Source organism: Phodopus roborovskii, unplaced genomic scaffold (genome assembly GCF_943737965.1).
Source record: "Phodopus roborovskii unplaced genomic scaffold, PHOROB, whole genome shotgun sequence".
In the NCBI taxonomy this organism is placed as follows: Eukaryota; Metazoa; Chordata; class Mammalia; order Rodentia; family Cricetidae; genus Phodopus; species Phodopus roborovskii.
This window is the reverse complement of record NW_026126480.1, coordinates 3,301,857-3,329,513: the sequence shown is the minus strand read 5'-3', so window position 1 is coordinate 3,329,513 and position 27,657 is coordinate 3,301,857. Positions and strand designations below refer to the sequence as shown.

Genomic DNA, 27,657 nt, shown 5'->3' with positions numbered 1-27,657 from the left:
TGGTAGTGTAGTGTGGTGGTGGTGTGGTAGTGGCGGGGTAGTAGTGGTGGTGGTAGAGTGGGGGAGGTGGTGTAATGATGGTGGTAGGGTACTCATGGTAATGTGGTAGTAGTGGGGGGTTATTGGTAGTAATGGGGTAGTGGGGTGTGGTGGGGGTGTGATGGTGATGTAGTGGTAATGGTGCTATGATGTGGTGGTGGTGTGGTGCTGGTGGTCTAGTGCACGTACATGTGTAAAGAATCCATGGGAGAACATCAGGTATTCTGCTCTGTCACTTTATTTCCTTACCCCATTGTCTCTCACAGAACCCACAGGCAGGCCGGCACCCAACAAGTCTGGTGATCCTCCAGTCTGACTCTTAAAACTGGGCCTATAGGCTTGTCCAAAGCCTAGGCCAGATCAGTACTTGGTTGCTGGGGGCTTGAGGTCAGGGCCTCGTGTGGAAAAAAGGAGATCTGATCCACTCCCAGACCCTTGTATAACATTTTTAACAGAATTCATAAAACCTAACAAAACAATATACACTGTTTATTTCCAATAATGTTTTTAAAATTGTTTCCTCACAAACCTTGGGGAGAAATGTAAACCTTTAAAACCTTCCTGGCAGAACTGGATGCAAAACATAGAACCTCAAAATGCTACACTGCTCCCTCCTGTACAAGGTAGCCCTTCATATTCTATCAGTATTCCACTGATGGCATTAATGAAGGGCTTCCTTTTCTTTAGATTCTTTTCCTGTGTTTCATTTAGTGGCAATTACAGGTTTTATTTCTAAAATTGCTTTCCCCACCCTGAAATATTCAGTAACTTCCTGACTTAAGTAACCAATTCCTACGTTAATAATATTCATGATGTGGGCCCCAATTTATTTTTTCCTAATCTCCTTTTCTAACAAGATCATACTCTGCTGTTTCTGAAATATGCATTTCTTGGGCTGAAATGTATCTGTTCTTTAATTCCACCAAAATTATTTCCTCAACTTAATTTCTTTCATTTAGGTTTTCATCTTTAAGACAAGGTGAATAAACTAATTTTAAATGGTCATTTTGAAATTTTAATAAAGAACTAATCTCCAAAAAAGAAGGTGAAATGATTACTGTTTATGTAAATAAACAACAAAAGACCATCCTTTTTAAGGACTCTGTGAACTTTCTCATTATCATCCTTATGAGGTTGTAACTAAGCCCTACTACACTGTATTCACAAAGAAATGAGAAAGGAAGAAGGGAGGAATGGAGGAAGGGAGGGAAGAAGGAATTTTATGAGTACTTGATATTAATTGTACTCTGTGATCCAGTCTTCAATTCTCCATTCTCATACTCAACTGACATCCAAATAGGGCAATGCACTTGCCCAGAGCACTGCCATCTAGTATTTTAACCATGAAGATGTCCTTTTGTATGCTGTGAATATGTTTCTCTTATCAGTTAATGAGTAAATCTGGTTCAGCCAATAGACAGGCAGGATTTAGCTGGTGGGAAATCCAAACAGGGATAAAGAAAGGTAGTAGGTAGAGTCAGGGAGCTGCCAAGAAAGCAACAGACACAGGCATCACTGGGTAGCCAAGACCATGTGGAGATACACATTAATAGAAATGGGTTATTAATTAAGACAGAGCTAGCCAATAAGAAGCCTGAGCCATTGGCCAAACGGTTTATAATTAATATAAGCCTCTGTGTATTTATTTGGGACTAAATGGTTGTGGGACTGAGCAGGACAGAAACATCCAGCTACACTCCTAAATGTATAGCCTAGTTTCTTAGTGATTACTTAGATACTGTATACTCTCTCTGGAAATAAGGACTTCTCCTCTGCCATATTCTATATTGTTTTCAGAAGAACATTACTACTGGACTCTGAGCATTACATGCTGACTGCCTGCCTCAGTGCATCACTCCTAACCCAAGCAGCACACTATTTCTTTTTCCTATTGACTGTTACAGATATTGACGCTTGATGTCAAAGTGATTGTTTTATGAACTCAAATTGAGGTACATGGTCAGCCTACATACAGTAAATATTTGTTGAACTGACATTGTTACTGTTACTGCTCCCACAGTATAATAATTATTTTATTCATGTTATTGACTTTCATAATTGTTTCAATAACCTGCCCTCTAAATATGTAGTTTAACTATATCTATATAACTGTATATATCTCATTTCTCTAAGTATAAACAGGTCATAGATGATACATAGGCCGATAGATAATTGATAGCTGGTAAATAAATGGTTGATAGATGATAAATAGATGATAGCTAGAGAGATGATTGATAAATTGTATATATATATATACACATATATATACACACTATATATATATATATATATATATATATATATATATATATACACAGAGAGAGAGAGAGATGTATAATTCTATGAAGTGTTAGAAATACCACTTTTTAACACTTGTATGTATCTCCCAGTTAGTCATATGTTGAATTTGCCTCATCAAAGAGACCCTACCTATATAAATAAAGTTGGACTTGTCAGTCAGAACATATTGAGTAAGCCTTAAGAAGCCATGATTCATACAATCTCATTTCCATGGTGATTGCCTTAAATGCCATATATTCAGTCAGCAGTTAGTTTCCATGAAAATAAACTGAGCTCTGCAGCCCCTTTGGGTTTAAAAATGCACTTTTGAAGTTTGTGCCAGGAAGTGCAAATGTGCAGCCGCAATGACATTGCTCTCCTTTAGGGGTTCTGGTTTTTTTTTAAGGCACGATTTAGATATAAACTCCATTTCCTCAGAAAACTGATTATAAATCCTGTATCTACTAGTGCCTTAATTTTAGCTTCAAAGACGGACAACAGTTGCAAGAAGGGATAAACACTGTTTTCACTTCCCTTGACTCAGATTTGGTTTCTCTCACATATGTGGATGTTTAATTCAGAAGACAAACTGACGAGATAAAATGTGTAATATAGAAGACAAATTGGAGAGATAAAATTCAGGTTATTGCTCCTTGGCCTGGCTTGTTCCATTTTCTATCACATCTCATACTTTGCATTCTAAACTGTAGAAATAAGAGTCCTATAATGGTGTATGACTAACATATTCACAAACATTGATGTGAGAAGGCTTTTAAACTCACATAATGGACGTTTGCCTATTTATTGCTTCCTTTATTTCGACATCAGCTATGCCTGAGCCACAAAAACAGGTATAGCTTCTATTTGAACTCATTTTTCAGGGCTAAGGCAACTAAAATTAAGATACATTATGCCATTGCTTATAAATTCTTTATCCACCACTCAAACCAAAGTATATAGAATGAAAAGCTTGTATTGGAAGCATGAGGAATTGTGTCTCACTTTTGTATTACATAGTAATTAAGAATGGAGGATCCTGGAATCTCTTGCTATTTCCGCCAAGTTCACAGACCTGTAGGTCTAGGTAGGAAGACCTCAGTCATTTCTTATATCCTGACTTCATTAACATTATTTATATTTTTAACTTTAAAAGTTCCAGAATATGTTCTAAACACACACACACACACACACACACACACACACACACACACACACCAGCCCTGATACCATCTGTCCCCAATTCTTTTCCAAATACCTTGGTTCCCTTATTCCATCTACCTCATCTGTCTAGCTTGGTTATGCATTTAGGAATCAGTGTATCTTAATGGATAAATTACTAAATAGCAGTGATCTAGACAAGTCAGTTGGCTTCTCTGGACTTTGGCTGAGCATGGACACCTGGAAACTGGAGGTTACCTGGTAGTATAAACAATTAATGATACAGTTAAAATCTTAGAGATATACATTAGAAAGTGTCCCATCATTCTTCCATTCTTCCATGAGACCTAAAGGGTATATAGATGGACAGCTTGCCATGGTGACCATAAAAATTGCTTCAGAAAATCAGAGTCAAAGGTCTTCTTACCCATTAGAAAAAGGAATACTCACTGGTCTCAAGCATTGTTCAAGAGAAATATAAGAACCATACATATAAGTCATGTATGTATTTTTAAGTGTTCCAGCTGCTACAATAAAAAGAAGTTTTAAAACTTCATTATGTTTAATCTGATATATCTAAACAAATCAGTTTAATATATAAACAAGATAATTTTTCCATATAAATCTTACAAATCTCATATATATCTTGTACTGACAATGCATCTCAATTTAGACCAGTGATATTTCGAGCATTCATAGCCACTTTTGCCTTGCCCTGTGCTGTATTAAAAAGCAAAATGCTATGCTATAACTTCAGACATTTCTGGATATTCATAAGGATGTGCACCTTCCCTTTTTGTATGCCAATGCAGGATTGAAATTTGCTGTTATAACTGAACTAATACAAAGTGTTAAGTTTTAATGCCTTGGGAGTTTCTACCAAGGACTAGAATATTTCCGTTACATAAATCCCAGAAGAAAGAAAGAATAGAGAGTTGCATTCGTGTTATGTTGAAGAAGAGACTGGACAATGCTTAGGAAGGAGGGAATATAACATTGATCTAATCTCTGTTATGAAGAACACTTGCTTATGATGGTTTTGGCGACGTTAACACACATGAATCTTACAACAAAATCTCTCCATGTAATTGACACTAATGCTCCATGTCACCATTAAGGAAACTAAGGCTAATAATGCAGGCTAAATAACTCAGCCCCATGAATGTAATAACAGGCAGAAAATAAAATCAAACAGGGCTTTGAGACTTAAGTAGAGGGGTTACTAAATGTAACCATGCTGGACCTCATGAAACCAGAGCAACCATCAACCATCATATATATATATATATATATATATATATATATATATATATATATATATATATCCTATTCTGATCTTTGCCACCCTGTAACAAGGCATCTCTTTCAAAGGATTAGGTTAACTCTTTTCCCAATAGTATTGGAAGTTTTTCTCAGTTGATTCTCTACCATAAAACCCCATCGTATCTTTCTAGCATTACTGAATCAAAACCAATTGCAATACTTTGCCTTATACTAAGGAGAAAGGCTACCTTCACACACTTTTTGTGCCATCAGTGCTTTTATTATTATCTCTAGTAAAAAGTGCATAATTGTGGACACCACTGTGTTGTACACTGGAAAGTCTGGTACTGCCATCTTAGTCTATGACTTTGGGAATATAGGTTTGCTATTTTGAGATGCAATTTTATAGTATATTAAATGGTAATGATAATGGTAACAATATAATAATATAGTATATTAAGTTATAATAATAATTACAATGGGAAGATTTTTGTATGAACTATTTATTACATGTGTAGAAATGGTCTCTTATCTTAGTTTTTGTTCTGTCATCTGTGGTCTCATGGAGTGTGACTGCTCTCCTAACTCATTTCCAGGAATAGTAGATGTCTACTTCAATAGACTCCTCCAAAATTACACAGAGAAACAGGGACTTTGGGCTTCATTCCCTTCAGCCTACTCAATAGAACTACAGTAAACAAAACAGACATTTTACATGCACTTTTCTTTCCCTCTGGAGGAAACAGTATCCCTTAAGACTGTATCAAAAATATTCTACCCAAGCTGTTCCTGAGAGATTTTATGTCACCCTTCCTACTCAACCAAAGCCCTATATTCTACCTCTGGTCATTTCTGTTTTATAGGCAATGCAAACTGTGGCACATCAGGAGACTTGACTTTGTTTAGCCCTGAAGGAGGGGATAATGAGAGAAGAGGTGAGAATCACCTCATGCTGCAAAAAATCAATGTTATTGACTGATGAACTAAAAAACAACTGCAAACAGCTTCTTGGCTGTAGTAGACAAGAATGAAGGGAAGGAGATGGGCAGAAGATCTTTATAATGAGGATGAGCAGACTGTCCTGAGAGCATAGTCATTAGAGATCTGCAGTCCTTGATCTTCGATGCCCACCCCTGCCCAATGTTCTACTCATTTTGTAAATCTTCTAACTTGCTTATATGAACCCAACAGTTTTAGGACTAAGAAAAAAGTGAGTATTTTTCACTGTACTAATGAACCCTCTGCTTTTCTTCAATGTCTTTTGAATTTTTCTTAACTACTTGCATTAACATTTTTGGTGGGTGGGGAGGAGACTAGTCAATTACCTTTCTAAATATTTTATTACAGAATTTTTCTAAGACTAAGGTGCTTAGATTTCAAATGGAACCAATCCAGTAATTCATCACTCACTCCTCATACACACAGGTGTACTTTCTCATTAATGATTGTCCTGGGAAGGAAAACAACACTTAACACATAATACTTAGCCTTTATGTCTTTAAAAAAAAACTGATGATAATATGGAATCGCCATGCTAATAAACAGACATGAAAATCCCCACAACAGAAATTTAGATGTTGCACTAGAAACACAACGTGATGAAGGTAGACAATAGAGATGCTTCATATCATGAAGAAATTAACAGGTCTCTGTGACCTTGAGTTACATATGGGAAAGGTAAATGCTCTTTTTTTCTTTGAAATAATCAGATTGAGGGCAACAATTACAAGATAGCATAATAGTTAGCACTTCACAATGTTCTAGAATAGATAAATCAACGCCTTACACATTATCTTGAGTATAATTTTTTATTGAAAATGGATTTTAATATAATATATTCAGATTACAGTTGTCCTCTGCCAGCTTCTCCCAGATGTTCTCCACTTCTCCACCAACCAAATGCACAACCTCTTTAACACCAAATGAAAACTGTAGAAGTATTTTAGTGTTGATTTGGGGTATCTTTCACAGATTAAAAAAAAGACAATATGAGTCTTATTAGTTTACAAAATTAATATTTAAATTTTAAAAATAAATTTAAAAGCTCCTGGAAGGCATCACCCTCCCTGTGGAGTGGGGGGGGGTGAGGTGTAATGGGAGGGAGGGAGAGGGAACTGGGATTGATATGTAAAATAAGAAAAAATAATATATATGTATGTATGTATGGGTGTGTGTACATATATAAATATATAATTTAAAACCTAGACTTTGTTTCTTTTTGTTTTACTCCATAACTGTATTATTCTACCTATAAATCTAACACAAATTTAGAGTCACAATTAAAGTACTTACAACTTAACTAAATTCCTTTAAAATTTTAAGCCTGTATTTTATATACTTACTAAATTTTCCTTTTAAAATATTTCATTTGAATAATAAACCAAACTTCACAAGGGCTTAAATTATTTATATTTAGTTATAAAACTTAAAATATGTATTCTAAATTTCCCCCTATATTATAACTAAATTTGTAAGTGGAGTGATTTTAAAATTTTTGTTTTACTATTAAAAGTCAATATCAGTTCCCTAATATTCCACAAGTAATCTAATAGATGTTCAAATTAGAAATTTTTCAAAAAAACAAATATATGCATTATCAAATGTACACAGTTGCTAGACACAAAATAGTAATAAAAGGGTTGGATATCTTTATTACTTTGGAATTAATTAAATATTTTTGCATAACTACACTTCTCCCCACAAAAGAAAACACAGCAAACTTTGTGATTGGTATCCCAGGTAATCATTGGTGCTTTCTTCTTACTTGCCTGAGGCTGTGTATCAGCAGAGGTCTTTGCCAGGAGATGTGTAACTCCTGATAACAAGGCCCATCTCTCTATTCTCCTTGAGCTGTAAGACTTAACATTGCATTACAGTTACTACCTCAAATTTTACAAAGGAATTGCATCACAGTCCAACTTTTTTTGGATTTGAGGTGTGCTTTAAGGAAACTCTCAGCTACACAACCAAGTACATAATGTACACTGAGGTTAAAACAAACTCTCACTACTTCATTTGGCCATTCATTGCCCCCTTTAAAGTATTTTAGCTCTTCAAACCTATAATCTTCCTGGTCCCACATGTTCTCTGCTCCCTCTCCACTCACTATGCCCCACACTCCCAGTATGCTCAAGTCTCCTACCAAACATGCCATTTTTTTCACATTGCTTTCAGCAATGTGTAGCTGGGATGGATTCTGGTATGGTACAGGGGCCTGCCAAGATAGAATCATGGTTGAAACTATCCATGATAGTTAACAATTTGAATGATATTACGTATCACTTAACATCCATGAGCAAGGAAATGTATGAGCAGTTCTTATATAGGTTTGAATAAAACTGTGTCACCACTATGAAGAGAATACATTTGAAGAAAAAACTGGGAAGCCAGTTGAGATGCCCTTCTGGAAGGCAGTATAGGGAAAAAAGTTTCATGGAAGAAAGGAGAAATAAATGACACAGGAGGAATCACTCAGAATCAACAGATAGGCTGAACAAGCATTTATGGATTTATCCAATTCCATGGAGGCTGCAGAGTAAAAATGATTGCAGTGTTTCCACTTTAAATGCCCAGGAGAATGATGATAATAAGCAGGTTGTCTGGCTGGATTCTGCTTAAAGGAACCTTTAAAATACCACTGTGGAGCATGTTATTTTGCTGTGGTGGGTGTAACAACTGTGTTAGGAACAAGCTAGTGACATACTTACCTTAAGCCTGCAGCTTTTCCCTGCTTAAAGTACAATGGCAATGATCCTTTTAAAACCCACATTCACCATATATTCCTTTTTTCCAAAATGCATCTCATTTCCAAGCTATTCCAAAGTTACACCTGGAAGCCCTCTATCCTCTGTGCAAGGTAATGGCCTGAGAAAAACAATGCTTTTATTCCCTGCCTACCTATGTTTATTACTTCTCAAAAGCAAAGGGAAGAATCATCCCTATTATACATCTTATTTAGGTTATTCTTAAGAATAATTATTAGCAACACAACGATGTTCCTGATATGTTCTATCAAAAAGAATGTTACTGATACATTTATTTTGAACACATGTGCACATTTATGTGCTCACATGCATCAAAAAGCAATGAAAAGGTCCTTTCTCTGAGTATATAATGTCTCTAATGAACAAATTATATTTTAGAGTCTAGAAATAGCTGAGAAATGCCAATATACTGACCAATTTAAGGACTGTATCTCAAAGATCCATCAACAAGGTATGTAACACAAGTGCATGAACTAATACAAGAATCAGAGATTGGATGCAGAAGGCTGCCTCCCTCCCTCCCAAGTGTACTGTGTGCCCCATTGCCTCAGTTTCCTCTTCATTTTTCTCCCCAGGAACAACTCTTACAAATACATCAGGTAACCTGTAAAAATAAACAAGAATGCTCACAAGCTATTTTTTCTAAGATTTATTTTTTATGTATACAGTTTTGTACTTGTTTGTATGCCTGCAGACCAGAACAGGGCAACAGATCTTCCTATGTATGGTTGTCAGCTACCATGTGATTGCTGGGAACTGAACTCAGGACCTCTGGAATAGCAGTCAGCACTCTTAACCTCTGAGCCATTTCTCTCCAGCCCTCACATGCTGTTTTTAAAATAGCAAAATCTCTTCAATCTTAAAGAAAGATATTTCCTCTGTTTACTTCAAATTCTGCTCTTGTCAATACCAAAACAAGAAGAAAGATTTAACCCTGGGACATTTTTAGAGCCAGATTCTCTCAGGTTCAACTGTCTTTGATTTATTGGTCATCTTTCACTTTTCCATTCTTAAGAGTTGGGTTTCCCAAGTCACCATGCAGTGCTGATTTATCCTGGCAAGTCTTCTTACCTTGTTTATTACACTAATAATAATAAGTCTAGGCTTTGCCAAATAGGCCTGTTTCAAGGGGTGATCACACATCAATTGGTTATGAAGTCTTTTAAGTGTAAGCACCCTTCTCTGCCACTAGATCCAAGGATGGGTGTAAGTTATTTGACCCATGAGATTTTCCTAGACTTTGGCTAGTGGGAATAAAATTGAAAAAATAAAATCTGGGGCAACATAAACCTATATAGACAACAGTAGAGTAAGCCGGAGAAGCAACCATTGTCATCATAATGTACGGCCCCTTTGGAGAAGGACAGAGTAGACAGAGGATCGAAATACCAAAGAAGTGGTCAAGATTAGGAAGGGTGGCCTTCCAGGCACTGTCCTGTCCCACAGTTCCTATGCAAAGGAATTGTTTCAGTACCACCAGTCCCAACTTGTGCAGTGCTGGATGGTGTAATCCCAGTATGGCTGAATCCTTCCACAGGTAAAAATGGGCTTACTAACAAAACCTTCCTCTAATATTACTACAAAGATAAAGCAATGGATTGCACTGTGCCTACTACATTATAAATATTCACCAAGTATTAGATAGTGCTTTTGGGTGTACTGACCACACAGACTGATAGCTAATCTTCAAGGTCTGGAGTCTTACAAGTCATTACTGAACCAGAATTCCTCGATATACAGAATAAATAAATTTATCAACAAATGGACTGGGCTACCTGGTCACCTACCCTGTGCTCACTCCAAGTGTACACATACCTTACTTAGTATTAGATGATTTGTGTAATTAATCTTAATCATTTTTCATTTGCATACTCTTAACTGAGATTGTTTGCTTAAGACAAGGAACATGTCTTTCCAGCTGTGAGCTATGATCCATTCTGCTCTCCCCAAGCTCATTAATAAAAGGTAAATGCAGGAATTTGTTTCAAAAGGGTCAGTGTGAATTGCGTTTCTGCAACTATATGTCTGGTTATAGTACTTCTGGTTACTCTTGAGAAACATTATAAACAAACTAACCTTTAAAATTAAAACTAGAACAGAGAGCATCCGTATGCATAATTTTTGGTGAAGACAAGTACTGATTTCAAAAACTTAGGTTAAGTTGTTATTTTAAGATGGTTCCTTCCTTAAATCTCAATATCTGAGACACTGAGGTAAGGAGACTACCATCAATTTGAGGCCAGTCCAGTTACACATTGAGTTCCAAACAAGACATCTCCTGAAATAGTGAGAAAACTCATCTGACAAACAAGAATTTTAATTTTAATTTTTCTTACCATGTATAACTGTGAAAATTTGGGAAATTTATGGGCCTGTGCATTTCTTAGGGAATGAGTAATCAACTGTTCTCTAAACACACACACATGTTGGCTGGCTCCTTTTGACTCTGTACATATGGGCATTTCCCATGTTTCTGTGTATATTGTTTCTGAGATTAAAGTCTTGTTGTGTTACTCAGATTGACCTTAAACTCACAATCATCATGCCTTACATCCCAACTTCCCTGTTACTAAGATTACAGACACATGACACTGTACCTGACTATAAGTTTGTGCTAGGAGTTGCCTAGCAATATTTTAGATTGCAGGGATTTTCCTTACAGATTCTGATGCTAAATGGTTACTCTCACTACATACATTAATTTTTCTAGCAAAGAAAACAATTCAATGAATAAAGAATCTATTCTCCATGTTCCCATATGATATTGTACTAAGAGTACTCTATAGGATAAGTCCTATGATGTGAATGGATAGCATTCATTCATCAACACTCATCTAGCAAGAACTCATGCATTAATTGTCAGATGAAGTCACTAAGTAGACATGGTTCTTGCTCTGAACTAACTCAGAGTAGGCAGGAACTTATAAAACATCCCTAGATGTTTAAAAGATGTGAAGCTAAATGTAAATTAAGCTTTGACTATTTGGATGACTCCCATATTAGTCAATCTACTTTGCTAAAAGTTTGGAGGATTTAAAAGCATAGAAACTTAGAATAACTAGGATTTATTTCTAAATAATACTCATAATAACTGAGAACTAGGTCTCCATGTCTAAGGATAGCATGAGTGTCAGGGCTGCAAAATCAAAGATGACAAAATCCTCAAACATAATTCTATGTAGACTTAAGCAATAGTTCCCCAATGTCCTGGATACACACCTCTTCCCTGGATAACAATGAGGACATCTAAGTTGTCACATAACACTGAGACTTCCTTCCTGAAAGTTGTGTTCCACATAGTAACCTGAGTGACCAAGGATAAACATTGTCAAATGAGTTAATTCTTATTTTTTTTTCCCATTGAAAACCACTGGTTCCCCATTGGACTGACAGAAGCCTAATCTATGAAGTCCTATATGGTTTGTTCACTTGTACATACCCCTGAAATTTCTCTTCCTAGCCATCATAGAAGGACAAAGAGAAAGACAGAGACAGAGAGATAGAGATCATAATACATCATACATACATACATAGATGCATTCAATAGTTACCTAGTTTAAGGCTATCACCAAAAGCTTCACTGAACACACACTTCTAGCTTCCTTCATTTCTCCCTTCTTAGTACTTATGATTATATTGTATGAATTTTACGTAACTGTTACTTACTGTCTACTTAATTATCTTCCCTTTATATCTAGCACCTGGTTCTGTAAATGAACCATACAAATGTTTACTAAACAAAGTTTTGTTAAATAAATAAATTGGGGACATAAAAAATACCATATGCTTGACCTTAACCATTGTTTATTAGAAAGAATTCTAAAGAAAAAAAATCACATGAATAACACCCCCAATTTAATTGCTTGTTTTGCTTCTGACCTTTTTTAACACAATAGTTATGCATTATGAGTCAGTAAAGTGAGGTTGCTAACAGAGTTTATAGTATAATAGACCTGGAATAAATTATTATCAATTATTCACTGGTAATCAAGAGCTGCAACATTAGGCAAGTTCGTTTGTTCCCTGAATAAATTTCAGTTAAACAATAAAAAATATAGATAAGCTTTATGTATAAAATAATAACACCAACATTATAGAAAGCATGTGGGAAGTTTGGGTAGTCCATAAGCTTGACAAATGGTAGGGTTTTTTTTTTTTTTTTGTTATTCATAATGTCACTTATTTTTTTGTTTGCTATGTTACTTTAACATTTTTGCTTTACAGGATTTTATTAGAAGGTGTAAATAAACACATCAACTCAGTTCATTTTTTGTAGACTCAATACACCAAGAAGGTTCACAATTAGACAGCTATAACATAGGAGTCTAATGTTGGCATGTTGGCATTATGAAGGTAACCATTATTCAGCTGGAACCTTGACAGGAACCACCTCTGTTTTTTTTTTTTTTTTTTTTTTCATGAGCCATAGACTCACGACACCTATGAGCTGTAGGTGTTATACAAACTGTCCACACATTCTGATTCATGATCCTACAAACCCTGCCTACAAAAAATTATGTGCTTATTCAAAGCATCAATATGTGCAATGCATCACAGGATGTGGCAAAGAGTAGGTGTCAGTCACATAAAGAAGAAGAATTTCAAAACTTTTCTTTTTGAGCTGCCACCCTTCATAGTTGAAATCCTGAACAAGGTTAAAAAAATTAAGACAATAGCATACTACTGCTGTCTTCAAGATGCTTAAAAATCTACCTAATAGATGGAAATATCCCTATGCATCAGAAAAATGAACCAGAAGTAGAAAATCACATTATAGCTTATGTAAAGCAATCAAAAATATGTTGCCATAGGGGCTAACAGAAGTTAGCAGTTTGTATTATTCTTGCAGAGGGCCAGAGATTGATGTCCAGTATATGTGTCAGGCAGCTCATAAGTGCCTGCAATTTTAGTGTCAGGGAATCTGACATTCTCTTCTGCACCCCAAGAGCAACTTTACTTATATGTGTGCATGCATACCTATATACAAATTAAAAATAGAATATGCCTTTAAAAATGTTTTGTCACATGAATGAAAGTTAAATTGTATTTAATTTTTAAAGGAGAAATCATGGCAGCTCTGTGACTTTGGTTCAACTCATTGGACTGTGGATTCTTTCTATAACTTGTAAGAATAAGGACAGACAAGTGTAGTCATCAGAGAAGGGACCCCATTACAGTAAATTATTCTAGAAAAAGTTCAGAGACAAAAAATGGTATGGATTATCACAAAAGACAAAGATGGTAAGACTGTGTATAATGAATGTCTGAATTCTGGAATGTTGAGGCAGGCATCCAATAAGCTGTCTTAGTGTGAATTATTGATTTCTTCAACCTAGTCTCAATAACTATATGAATCCAGAAGAGTAAATGATTGGGTGCAGTATTTGAACCCAGTATTTTATGATGTCAAAGTGCTCACTACAAACAAAATTATAGGATTAATATAATAAGTCAGAAAGAAGTGTAGTGAATTAAAAAGTCTAAGATGCTATCAATACCTTCATTGGGCATGTGTTTGCTGAATACTTTTTATTTGATTTTATTTGTGCTTATAATATAAACTTTAATAAAAATCAAATCCTTATAATTTCAGCTTCTACAATCTAAATTACACACACACACACACACACACACACACACACACACACACACACACACACTATATGACTGTGATGTCAAGATCCAATAGTGGTTGTAGAAAGAATACTAAATCATAACACATTTCTCATTAACCATAGTTTTTTAAAAAGTGGCTTGATTCATAGAATTTTCTAACAAAAGTCTTCATGCTATTTGGAGGACTGTACTCTTTTGATCATGACTTAATTTACTGAGTTTTTACTACATTCAAAGAACTTTTTCTATCATTTACATGCTGTGCATTGTGTGTGTGTGTGTGTGTGTAACCACATTAGTGTGCATGAATGAAAATGTGTCCATACCACAGAGTATTGGTGAAGGTACATGAACAACCTCTAGTGTTGTTCTTTGCATTTTACCTGACTTAAACAAAAAGGATCCCTATAATTCTTCCACTGGGATAGCTGGCCTGCCAGCTTTCAGGAATTCCTGCCTCCACATCCCATTTCCTGTAAGAGAGAGGAACGCTGTATGTCTAGTTCTCACACAGGGTTTGAAGATTCAAACTGTCATTCTTAAAGTGCTTTTACCTAGAGGGACATCTCTCCAGTCCACATCATTCTTATAATAGTTATAGTGCCCTAATTTATGAATGTAAATCTAAACTTTGGATAGTTTAAAAAATGTTCTCAAACTATTCCACAAGTGAGGAAGACAGATTCAAATGTGGTCTTGCTTGAAATCTTCAAAAATCATGTATTAAAATCAATTGGTTGGCATTATTTTTCTAAAACTTCTTGTGTAACACTCAGGGAATTTAAAAAGTGAAGGAGTATGATTCTTGATTTATGGGGACAGCTGAAGTCATAGCTCTAGAGACTTGAGTCTCACACTAATCTACTCCTGGCCTATGAGAAAAGAACAACTGGATGCTTCCTCTACCTTACTTCATAAATGTGATCTTGGTCTGATTTGACATTCCTGTCTCAGAGTGTGTGAACTTGTAGGTATGTACAGAATCATATTTGTGGTAGTAACAAAATGAGGAAAATCCTGTATGGGGAACATAAGAACACTTAGAAAATGAACATTACCATGTTTACTTTCAAAACTAGAGCTAATTCAATAGACAAAATGATGTGGGCATTTGTATCATCAAAAAGGTACTTTCCATAAAACACAAGCAGCTTCAGATCAAAGAGGCACTGAACATCCTCATAATGATCACGATCACATTACTTCCTTTTGTGTGACTACAATCAAGTTAAATTGTTCTAATCATTTTTTGTTTAAAAAAAAAAAAAGAAGAAGAAGCCCAAGGTAGCATGCTATGCACCTTTATCACTCCAGCAACTTAAACTTATCAAGAAAACATAACATATTGGAAGTCTGTTTATTTGAGAGATTTTGTTTTGTTTTGTCTTCTTTTCCTTCTGTGTAAAGACTTCATTCCAGAAAGAGATTGCAAACAATTTTCTGAATTATATTGTGATGGTTGCTCATCACTTCAATTAGCCACTGTTCAACTTTGAAACACCCCATGGCCCATCCACTCCCAACTATTTACAGCTCCTCACATGTTTCTGTGTGTGTTATCTACATGCTCTCCTCCTACCCATCATGCCTTGCTCTCAGCAGAATGACTGACAAAATTCTATTAGCTGTTAAGATTCAAGGCAGAGGTGACTATACAGTAGAAGATCTCTTGGCCATTCTAGGTACAACCAGCTGGTGCTTCACTTATTCCTTTTGAAATTACAGCAAAATTACAGTAATGCCTTTCATAAAAGCCCTTTACAAGTCCCATCATACTTTATACCACTCACTGGTATAATTGTCTGTGTCTTGACCTACACTAGAAGTCTTATAACAACAAGAATTATTTTCAGTTAATCTAAGACTTTAGCACAGTAGCATCTAAGACTTTAGCACAATACACAAAATATACCTGTAATTTAAAAGATAATTGAATTATGGTGACCCTCAAATAATGGTGACCATTTTAATATGTATGGGAGAGAGAGAGAGTAATGCATACTAGTTGTTCAGCTTTAATGTTGTTTGATTGTTATGTGAAATCATTTAAAATATATTAAAATATATCTTTCCAAAAAATCCTTTTGGCTATAATATCATCTAAATCTAAACATAAAATTTGTCAAGTAATCATTTGAGAGTAAAACATGATATTAATACTTTATTTTGCATAGAAAAATAAATTTCACAAGAGACATTATTAATCTTTACGATATAACTACCTTAAAGTTTTGGGTCAGTGTAACAAATATCATTTAGAATTATGTCAGATATGAAAAACTACACACCATAAGCAAGGCTTTTTCAGAGCTCTTCAGACAAATAGTGCTAAGTAAAATTGACATAAAATCAATTATATTAAAACATAAAAATAAAACATTAGGTAAGAGTTTATTGTAGCAAATCTGGTGGAAAACCAGGTGAAGACTCTTTAACAAACTTTCCTATTTAAAAACTCTTTCACAAACCTTCCTATTTCAAAAGAGACACATACAAAATAAAATTATAAATTAGTGAAATACAAAACCCAATTATATATATATATATATATATATATATATATATATATAAATAAATAAATAAAAGTGCATGCACACCTAAAATTGAATTTACTCATAAACAAGTAAGTTCATGATTGTGTCAGAAAGTGTCAGAACTCAACACAGGTTATAGAAGGGATTAAGGATTTAGTATCTAAAGGTCATCCAGGTTCAGCAGAACAAGTCTTCCTTTTGCTTATGAGGTGGGGTGAGACAAATTCTAATCTAAAACTAAAACTATCAAGACAACTGTTAGAAGTTACAAGAGGGAGGGGCTTTCCCAAAGAGGAAATCCAAGCCTGTTTTCCTGGACTTCTTAAAAGTAACACTTAGTTATCAATGTAAGTGTACCTTAATGCCAGTTACCACATTTCTTCTGAAGGAAGCACCTTATGCTTTTGAAAATGAAGACAGGGGAAGACAAGAACTCCCCCACTTTCCAAAGCAAGAAAATTGACCATAATTTGAAATAGAGGCACTAGAGCAACCAGTATTGGTGTTAGGGTATATGCCCCATCTTTTAAACCTATCATGATGTTTATTAACCCACCATGTTCACTTCAAAGGTGAATTCTTAAAGTAGTAAAAACTAAATTGTACAGAGCCCTGCTTCTAGGCTGCAGTGGCATGAGACCTGGCCAACCATGGAGAACCAACTACTACCTGTTTGAAGTTCCAAGGCAAAGCAAGGTTTGCAAAAGTGAGCAGCAGGGAGCTGTCCAATAAAACTTGTAAACAAGCAAAATGAAACTTTAGTGCCCAGACACTTTAAAACATCCCTCTACTAAAATAAAAAGGGAAACACCTCACAGTGACTTTTCTTTTCCAAAAGTCCTATTTCAGGACTTAAACTGCTTTTGACTTTTTTTTTTTTTCTTCCTAAAAGACAATCACTTATTTTTGGACCTGTTTCAATAAAAGATATAAACTCAAGCAAAGAAAATTTAACTCGGGATGTAAATTCACTTAAATTATGCAAGTGGAATTCCACAGCTGCTCTCTTATGCTCCTTACTGAATGAATAGTGTCAGATAAACCTCTCCATTAATAACGTCCTCCCCGTGACAGGTGACAAGGGGTAAATCTCCCAAACTTAAGCTCAACTTTGGAGCCTTATTAGCTAGAACAAGTGAATGTCAGCGAGGTGAGAGCACTGGGCAGCGACACCCACACAGCCTAAGGCAGCAACCCACCCTGGACTGAGAATCTGTGTGATTAATATCACCAAATTCCTGATGCTCATCATCCTCAGTTCAACACACCGGATGCTGTGGTACCCCACAGATCACATCCTAATGCCATTCCAGCCGCTACATTCAAACCCCAGAGCTCCTAGAACAATGAAGCTGCAGGAACACCAGCAGCTTACAGCACTTTCAAACGCAAAGACTAAATCCTAATTTACAGCATGATCCATAGCTTGTTACCTCCGCTGATTTCTTGGTGCTGGCCTACCGAAATAATTCTCATCTTTTCCTCCCCCCCCCCTCCACCCTCCAAGTGTGAGCCTGAACCTGAATTACAAACAGTTAAACCTGAAGGTCACTTCACAGCAGCGTTCCTACACGCTCCCCCAGGGAGGCTGCAAGGCAACAATAAAACAAAGCCTTCGCAACCACCTGTAATAATCTGCCTGCTCAGCCGGCCATCCGAAAAGTCCTGGTGCCACACAAGGTAGACATTTTTTTGCAGCTGGTTTAACATGTACATCGTGCCCAGTTGCCGTCTCGCTTCCTCTTACCTTCACGTTAGTCCGGAGTGCACAATAACATGCAAAGAACATTGCAGTAAATAAGGGGCATATGGGCCGGTGATCAGCTTCTCAGCACAGCGCAAGCCCCACACACACGATCCTGGGCATGTGCTGCTAAGGAGCATCCGTTCCCTCTGTCAGTTTGAAAATGCATTGATCCCTGTTTCCTCTGACTACAAAACGACATGTCTTGAAGGCACTGAGTGAGAGCTCAGAATCTCTTCATTGGCTATATATAGCATTGTGCCCAGTAATTTCAATTAGCTGAGGATTCAGCATCTGAAAGTTAGGACCTCAGTTGCTTTTCCTTCTAGCATTTTAAATCACTGGGTTTAAAAAAAAAAAAAAAAAAAAAAAAAAAAAAAAAAAAAAGGAGGGGGGAATGAGCTCACCCAGGAAGGAGGGGGGAAAGGTGAAGAATTGAAATTTAACCAATGAGTTACTTATATTTCTGAAGAGCCCAAGTGTTGTCCTATTAGATACTTTACCATGGATTACACCGGGCAGACTGTAGATGAAGAGGGAACCCTTTTCCTTTTGTAGCCTAATAGCTCTGCACTACATTTCAGGCTTTTCTGATGCAGTACCCTGTTTGGCAAATACTACAAACCATCGCCAACACGCCTCAGTCTTCTATTCCTCTGTGTGGAAAGGAGAAGGATCACAAGGTTCACTGTCTCATAGATTCCTCTAAAGCCTAAGCAGGGTCCTCCAGGGGTCTTCTGCTATTCCAGAAGTACCACCTCTTACTGCCCTACCCTGGAACACCATCAGGTCTATCTTACAGGGATATATAAAGTTGCTAGGCTCTCTAATAAAACCGTGCATCCAATTCCCCGAAGCTATGCTTTGTTGGTAAATGACAATCAGCAATACACGATGGGATTGGAATGAAACAGGAGATAACTCAACCTCAGAGCAGCAGCAGGAGCTGATGTGAAATGTCCAGATCGTTCTGGAGGCAAAGAGTGAGGGAAGGAGGTAAAGAAAAGCTTCTGTTTCCATGAATCCATGAGAGGGGAATAATTAATTAAAAACCATTTCAGATCCTACTGTCTGTTACCAGCCTTGACAGGCAACAGATATTGCAAATTAATTGGATTTTTATTCAACCAAGAGGACTAAGTCCAATGCAGGTTTCTAAACTCTTTTCCCAGCTTTAGGAAGCCCTAATGCTCAGTTACAATACTAAAGCTATCTGGCGAAATGCAAGCAGACACGAACAGTTCTCACTGCAGTAAAAATAGTGGGAGGAAAAAGATTGGTGATGTCTTCGCCACAACGGTTCTCACAGCAACAGAGAAGAACTGCATCACTCGCAGGAAAAAGCTGCAGTGACTTTTAGGATTTTTCTTTAACATGTTTTGCATAAGCCACCTCCCTTTTGGAGCCTGCAGCAGTTCTGAGGCTAGGCATAATCACTGGGCATCTCTTCTGGGCAATGAGGTGAGGATGCTTCAAAGTGTAGACGGTAATTCAGGGAGAGGAATTAAAGAGCTAGGTTTTCTATTTCCCCCTTAATGATAAGCGTTCAGAAAGTGTCGTCACTTCTGACTAAATAGCTATTTTGGGCTGTCATTGTTTGTGGCTTTTTTAGGAAGAAAAGAAGACAACCTTAGCTTAAGCTGGAGATTGTTTAGCAATGAAAGAGAAGGGAGCCGCTTAATTTGATTCCCAGCTCTGTCTGTCATAGCAGACTAGGTAATTACAAACTGTAAGTACTTGTACCATAACTGTGACATCCAAGGCAGTAGAAAAACAACATGGATGCCCAGCTCCTATCATTCAACAACTTTTATTAATGGCTTTTTTAAAAAAAAGCAGAAGCTGTCATAATGCCTCCCTCTCCAGAGGTCATAGCAGGTTACCTCTCCTGTAGCTCTTCCCAGTCAGTGAATACAAACACAATAACTGGATGCTGTGGGAAAGGGGAAGTGTTTTAAACTGCCTTTCTCCACTAGGTTTCAGATGATTCTTATGAAATATTTTTTTTCAATAAGTGAATTGTTGTTAGGTAATTTTTTAATTAGGGATTGGAATAAAAGGCACATTGTCTATTTTTATTGTTATTTTAATAGCCTCCAGACTTTTGGATATCCCACTACAGGAAAAGCAAAGGGAAGACACAGGAAATGTTACAAAATCAGATAAGCACACATTGTTATTATTAAGGCATCTATATTGGCCTGTGCTTGGGGTTTTGACAGGATACACCCTCAGCTGCAGTCACTAAGAGCACCACCTGTGCATATTCATTATATTCCCTTTTAAAGGGGTCCTGCCCTCCCTCCCTCCCTCCCTCTCTCTCTCTCTCTATCTCCCTCCTCTCTCCTCTCTCCTGCTGCTACTGTCCCAGGAGGCTGGTCTCCCCACTCCCTCTTTTCCTTTATATAATCCTTTCCTCCCCTACCCAAAAAAAAAAAAAAAAAACCCTCTGCTTGAACCCTGTTGCATGCCATCTTTCTCTTGTGTGCTGCTTTTCTTAAATTACAACACACACTGGTAGGGAATGGACCAAAGTGAAGTCAGGAAGACCTTGCATGGGCTTCAGCTATGGCTTTGAACTGTATACATTTTAAAAGAAAACTTACAGCCTTAAGACTTGTTTTAAAACTCTCAAGTTGGCTTACCTATCTCATAGAATGCCAGTGCAGAGATGGGCTATATACTGCACCTCTACCTTTTAGTTTACGTATATAAGGATAGTGACCATTTTCATCTTTTACTTGTAGGAAATAAGGTGTTAACTTGAATCACAGAGTTCATTGGAAGTGTTCTGTATTGAAGTACTGGTGAGATGCCTCAGCAGATAGACACGCTTGCACCTGAGTCTGACAACCTGGAACTACAGGATAGGAAAAGAGAAGCAATCATGAAAGTTGTCCTTAACCAACACACATACACATATGCACATGCACACACACACCATGACACACACAGACCATAGCATGCCTCCTCGAAACACACAAACACAGTAAAGTAAGTATAAATTTTTAAATGAGTCCTCCGTTTTCATTCAGAGATTATATTGTGATAGTATATCCACAAAAAAAGAGCGAGCAACATTGGCAATTGTAAAAGAAAATTGTAACTGGCTAAATAGTCTAGGAGTGAGAAGAGTAAATCTATGTTTCAAAACAATGAGAAATCCCAGAAAATCTCATCCATATCAAATCTTTTGCCATTTGAAAAGTAGGACTATGTGTTACTCATAGGGTGGTTGGGAACAGTAAAGATGAGTCATACAAGTAAAAACCTAGGTGAATCAATGAGTTAAGTATAAAATCCCCAAACCACGAACTTATTAGAAAAAAACATAGTTTTGACTTTGTATAATATTGGAGATGGGACTGAAACTACACTAGAAAAGGTAATTATGATCATGAAAAAATGCAAACCTTCTGTTTTGGTAAATTATATATAATAGCAAATGAAAAATTAGCTAGATATCAGCAACATATTAGATTGGAAATACCTTAAAGGAACTTTCATAAATCACTAGGGAAAAATAAAGTGAATTTTTAAAAGTAAATGAAAAAGTTAATAATTTACAAATGACTATAAACATCTTAAAAATGTTCCAACTCTTACGGAACTGCATAAAAATTAGAAAACATTTTTATTTTACTTATTTTGTTTTCTGAGTCAGGGTTTCTCTGTGTATGTAGCCCTGGCTGTCTTAGAACTTGCTCTGCTTTGGGAACATAGCACGAAGTTCCTCTACAGAGAAACCAGGAATGTTAAACAAGCACAATTGTCTTTCTAATGGAAAACTGAAGAACCGGTTCTTCTATCCAGAAAGCTGAGAATTAGAAGTGATCAATGTTCTCTGTTGGTCCTGATCATATCAAGCTCTTACAACCAAGACCTCTGGTGGCCAGTAATCTAAATGATCTTCATAGCCAGAGGCTACCCCCAAATTCCCCCAACCAGGACCAGAGGTGGCTAATAGCATGAATGACCTCTAGCTATCTGTATGCCTGAGGCCAAGCCAGACCCTTAGGCCCTTAAGCTAGTACAGGCAGTATGTCTCAGAACCCACCTTCTTTAAGAAATGGCTGTACCCTGCATTGAGTTTCAATGTAATTATGTTTCCTTGTGCAATGGGGATTGAACTACACAGACACACAAAGAAAACTTTTTCCAAATTATATAGACTCTTTGAAGTCTCATCTAGGTTAATTAAATCATTCTGCACCCGGTTTTCATCCTTATTTCTTCCAGTGGTTTGCTTCCCTAAATGTCACTTGCAGAGACCACCTTAGCTCTGTAGACCAGGCTGACCTCAAACTCAGAGATACACCTGCCTCTGCCTCCTGAGTGCTGACATTAAAGGCAAGCACCACTACAGCTTGGCTTAGAAAGCATTTGTTTGTTTGTTTGTTTTTTCAATTATTTGATTTCTTTCAAGGAAATGATTTAACCTTTAAGAATATGATCTAAACACATTGAATGAAACAAAACTCAAAGATCTAACAAAAATGTTTAAAAAAAAAAAAAGAAACAAAGAATTCAACCCAGGTGGTGTGTGTGTGTGTGTGTGTGTGTGTGCGCGCGCGCACGCGCGCGCGCGCATGCGTGCATGCATGCACACATGCACTTGCATATGCACACACTGTGCTGTTGTTTAAATGGTATATATACTTGTACACATAGGGGCCATCATGTAGGTAAGGAAGTTGCCTATACATATGCATGTGCATGTATGTATTAAGTATCGCTTTAGTTTTTTGAGATAGGTTCTCTCAGAGAGTCTGGAACTCACAATTTGGTAGGCTGGTTGGCCTCTGAGCACAGGGGATCTATCTGACTCTACTTCTTCAGCCTTAGGATTATAGGGCTCTCTATCATATCTGGATGTTTTTGTTTCTCCTACAGGTACTAGGGATCTGAACTTAAATCCTCATGCTTTTGCTGCAAGCACTTTACCAATTGAGCCATATCTCTACCCCCTGGTTTGAGAATTCTACAAGTCTTTAAAATATAACTTAGGGACTAGAGAGATGGCTCAGCATTTAAGGGTGCTTGCTGCTCTTGCAAGGGACCTGAGTTTGGTTCCCAGAATCAACTTTAAAGGTAGGAGAGTAGACAACCAACTGTAACCCTAACTTCAGGGGATCTAATGACCTGTTCTGGCCTTGGTGAACATCTGTATATGCATGTGTGTATGCATAGACACACACATCCCAGATAAACACACACACACACACACACACACACACACACACACAGTTAAAACTGAAATGAATCTTTAAAATAATGAATATTTGTAACAGAAAAATATAAGGCAGTATGAAGGTATAATTTGTTAAAAATACAAAAATAATAGAACTTTCTATTAATATTTACAAATAATTCATATTGATAGGCGCTATTTTCCTTGTCTGTAAAAATAGGATGATGGGTGACTTTGGAAGTTGTACTTTTTCTTTTGCTTTGTTAAGATAGGGCTTGATTAAGTAAGTATGAGTGCCAAATAATTACTATTCTATAATACAAACTAATTGGGTTGAAATCTCTGCACAGGACCCAGGTTTTAGTATTGTATAAAGTTTCCTATTTGGCTCAATGTGGAGCCAAAGCTACAGCCACTGCCTTTGATTGGTAAAGCCTTTTGGTAAAGGGATTGGCTTATAAGAAACACATTCTGTCAAAGCTACACAACAATACTGAGTTCTAATGGAAAAACAACCTGTGGAAATGCCTATGTGATGGACAGTGCATACTCCATTTCTATGAAACTTTATTAATACACATTAAAATTTGAATTCCATATCATGTTCTATTGCTGCCCGATTCCTGGTGCAAATGAAATAATTTCAAGTGGAAACCCCACCCCTCAAGATAGCCAGTTGAGCAAGGGACCATGTAGCCATAGCACTATCTTATTCTGCTGGGAAGCAGGCCTGGGGCTTTCAATCATTTAAACAAACGAGTTTAAATCTGTTTTCTGTCACCTCACAACTGTGTGACCTTGGGCTGGTTACATAACCCCTCTCTGCCACAGAGTATTCCTCTGCCAAATAAATATTACAAATCAACTTCACAGGAATGTTGTAAGAGCTAAAATAAATAAGGTGTGCAAACCTCTTGACTTCCTACCTGGAGCACAATCAGTTTAATCACTGGTAGTTTGTAGTGTAATGAAGGCTGGAATGACAGAGAGACAGAGGTAAATAAGCAATGGCTTCTTACTATTAACATGACTCTGTATCCATGGAACACTGTTTATGAGCTGTGTGACCATCCAGTACTTCTGTGGACTTCTACAATGTTTCTGAGGTTATCTCAAGAACTTTAGTCCTCTTATATACCCTGAATGCCTCACTACTGCCAGACTTTCTTGAGCCTTCCTTGGGAAATTTCAGAGATAATAATAATAACTAATTTACAGGCTATAAAGCAAATCAAAGTATATTATAATTCTTAGGTAAGATATCTCTAAAAGTAGAAGAAAATGTATTTCAAATACCCTGACGTAACAAGAAAATTTGGGATCTCTTTGATTTCTTCTTATCTTTAAAAAAATTATATAAATGTGAAGTGTACGCTGGAAATATACTGCATTTGTGTTAGTGTTTTATATTACCTATAGGTGTGACATCATGGAGAGTACACAGTAGTGAACCTGTACCCTCTGCTATGTACACTACTGGGCATGCTAGGGTGTTCTTGCCTCATTTCACAAATTGATTCTTGATTCTCATGATGGCAGTAAAGAAAGTTGTCACTATGCTTAGACAGAAATTTTAGATGCAAATAGAAGTGACACTTTTATACCAAAACTCAACTTTCAAATTCCCAAGCTCAGAGAACATTTCTCCACAACTTTGTACCTAAAATGTGGCTTATAGATCTCTCAGATATGTCACCACTTACAAACATAAATTCTTTTAGATTTCCCATTTTATAACCACAATAAAATTGTGGTTATCAAAACCTATTTTGACAAAGAATTTCAACGTTAAAATATTGTAAAAGAAGGAATAAGTAGAAGTGAAATTTAGTCAGCTTTGAAGGAAATGCCAAAGGAAAACTCAACCACTGCTTTATATCTAAATGTGTAGACAAATATGGGTATGTAGAGTGAACCAGCTTCTCAGACATCACAGGTGGCCTTGTGGCCATTGACATAACATTCTGAATTAGAGAAAACTCTTGGTCAATACTAAGCAAAACACTGAACAATGACACCTAGCAGTAAAATAAAACATGGCACAAAAAAATGTATGTATTTTTTAAAATTTGGTATACATCAAGTCTTTGCAAGGCCAGATATGTTGGAAGTATATTAGACAGTTTGATTCCAGGCTCTATGATTGTTTTCAGACTTCTAATATAAACAAATGTCCAGAGATTGGAAAGCAGAGTGTGAGGGATGACTCTACTACATGTATTCTCTCATACAACCTTTCCCTGTCTTCCAGTTCCTAACTAGCTTCCAGCAGTATACTCATACACTGTTGCTATAACCAAAATACAGCCTTACAAATTTACCAAATACCACTAGAGAAACTCAAAGTGACTAATGCTGGCCTACTAGAAATACTTGAATACATACCTGGAGACAGATGTGAGAATGTAATGCAGAAATCCCTTTAAATTCCACCCCACAACTTTTCAGGACCCCATATAGCCCTATGAATTTCTATGTATTACTTTGGAGCCTGTTCTATGCATAAAAAGAATATCTAAGGAGCCTGACTTTACATTGAGTTATAGGCACTGTAGGACAGTGGAATTGATATAGTCTACCTAAAAGAGAACAGGCAGAGACTTCAGGGAGGTTCTTTCTCACAACCTTAACATCCCTTAAAGAACAAATGAAAGCTCACCCTTCTTAGGCATTTCCTTACAGCATTGTTCCATGTTCCTTTTCTTAACTACCTGTCACATGCATTGTCTGTACTTTACTACTCAGTAGTTAACAAATGCACTGCCTGTACTGGTCACCCACTACTTGTCATGCCCCATACATATGTCCTTAATCCCCCAATAAGGTTTTCAACAACAGAGAACAGGTGTCAACTGAACAAAAAGTCCCCTTGGGAAAATGGGTATCTTTTCAATTATTTCACAAATGAATAGATTGTCAAGTAGCTACGAATAAAGGAGTTAAAAACTAACTCTTGTTAGGAAGGCTCAAACACTGCTTGAAATTTTTACCTGAGCCTTTGAACAATGCCTTTCATATTCTTTTGGAGGTAATTTCAAATCCTCTCTGCATCCTCATGCTTCAGAGATTTCTCAACCCTCATTCCTCTTAGCAGATTACTGCCTTTTACTACACAGAAAGAATAAAAGAACTCTTCAAATAAAAACTAAGAATGAGACTCTCTTCTCCCAAACTTTCTTCCCTTCTGTCCAAAACACATCACACATGCCACCTGAGGTCATTACCTCCACACACTCTCTGGAGGTCTAAATCCTCAGAAAGATCAGCAAGTCTCTATATTTCTCTGATGGTCATCTTTGTACTTGTTGAAGTCTTTCCAATATTAAAAAAAAAAAACAAATATTCAAAGCAACAAAATCAACATTTCACCATTCACCTTCATCACCAAAACAATTACAATAACTACATTAACATTTCCTATCATCCTCCTAGTCTTTGGCATTCCTTGCCATAAAAATAGGTTTATTTTTAAAGGCCAGCACCTTTAGTCTCTTTATCTCCAACTTCTTAACACACTGGCTTACACGTTAACCTGCCCCCACACCAACTAATCCTGTGGGAATGGCACTTTTACGATATTTGTCCAGTAGCCATTACTCTATCATCCCTCCACCATAAATTCTCAACCTATACAGACAGCTGCTCTCCTTCCTAGTTAATCACCACCACCCCAGGTTATGATCTCAGGGTTTATTACTTAGACTCTTCACTGTGGGCTCTTTATTTTAATGTTCTTAACATTTAGAGTCAGGGTTTTCCCCTCTTTGGCCCATATTAGACCTATTTCCAGGTTTTCTTATTTATTCTATAGAATCTTATTACCACCTCTATGATGGTGACTTCCAAATCCTGTCTGTTTTCTTTGTCTAAGGTCCAGGTCTTTTCATCTAACTGTTTGACTATCAGTGACAATTTGTTTCTCCATCAGTGGGAAAGATGGAGATAAATCACTTGGATTTATCTAGTATCACGAACAGGACCTTATTCTACATACTCAGCTGTGGCAACTTGAATGAGAATGTCCCCTATAAGCTTATATATTTGAATGCTTGGTCCCCAGTTAGTGGA

General features: G+C 36.7%; 1 protein-coding gene across 2 annotated transcripts in view; it reads right to left on the bottom strand.

Moving 5' to 3' along the window:
* The window catches only part of Dlg2 (discs large MAGUK scaffold protein 2), a 1,341,778-nt gene extending 1,323,032 nt beyond the window's left edge, over nucleotides 1-18,746 (bottom strand). For both annotated transcript variants that reach the window (XM_051192230.1, XM_051192231.1), the window contains exon 1: nucleotides 18,402-18,746. In XM_051192230.1, the coding sequence (XP_051048187.1) occupies nucleotides 18,402-18,443 (42 nt within the window). In that variant the 5' untranslated portion in view covers nucleotides 18,444-18,746. The remainder of the gene's footprint in view (nucleotides 1-18,401) is intronic.
* Nucleotides 18,747-27,657: the final 8,911 nt, after the last annotated feature.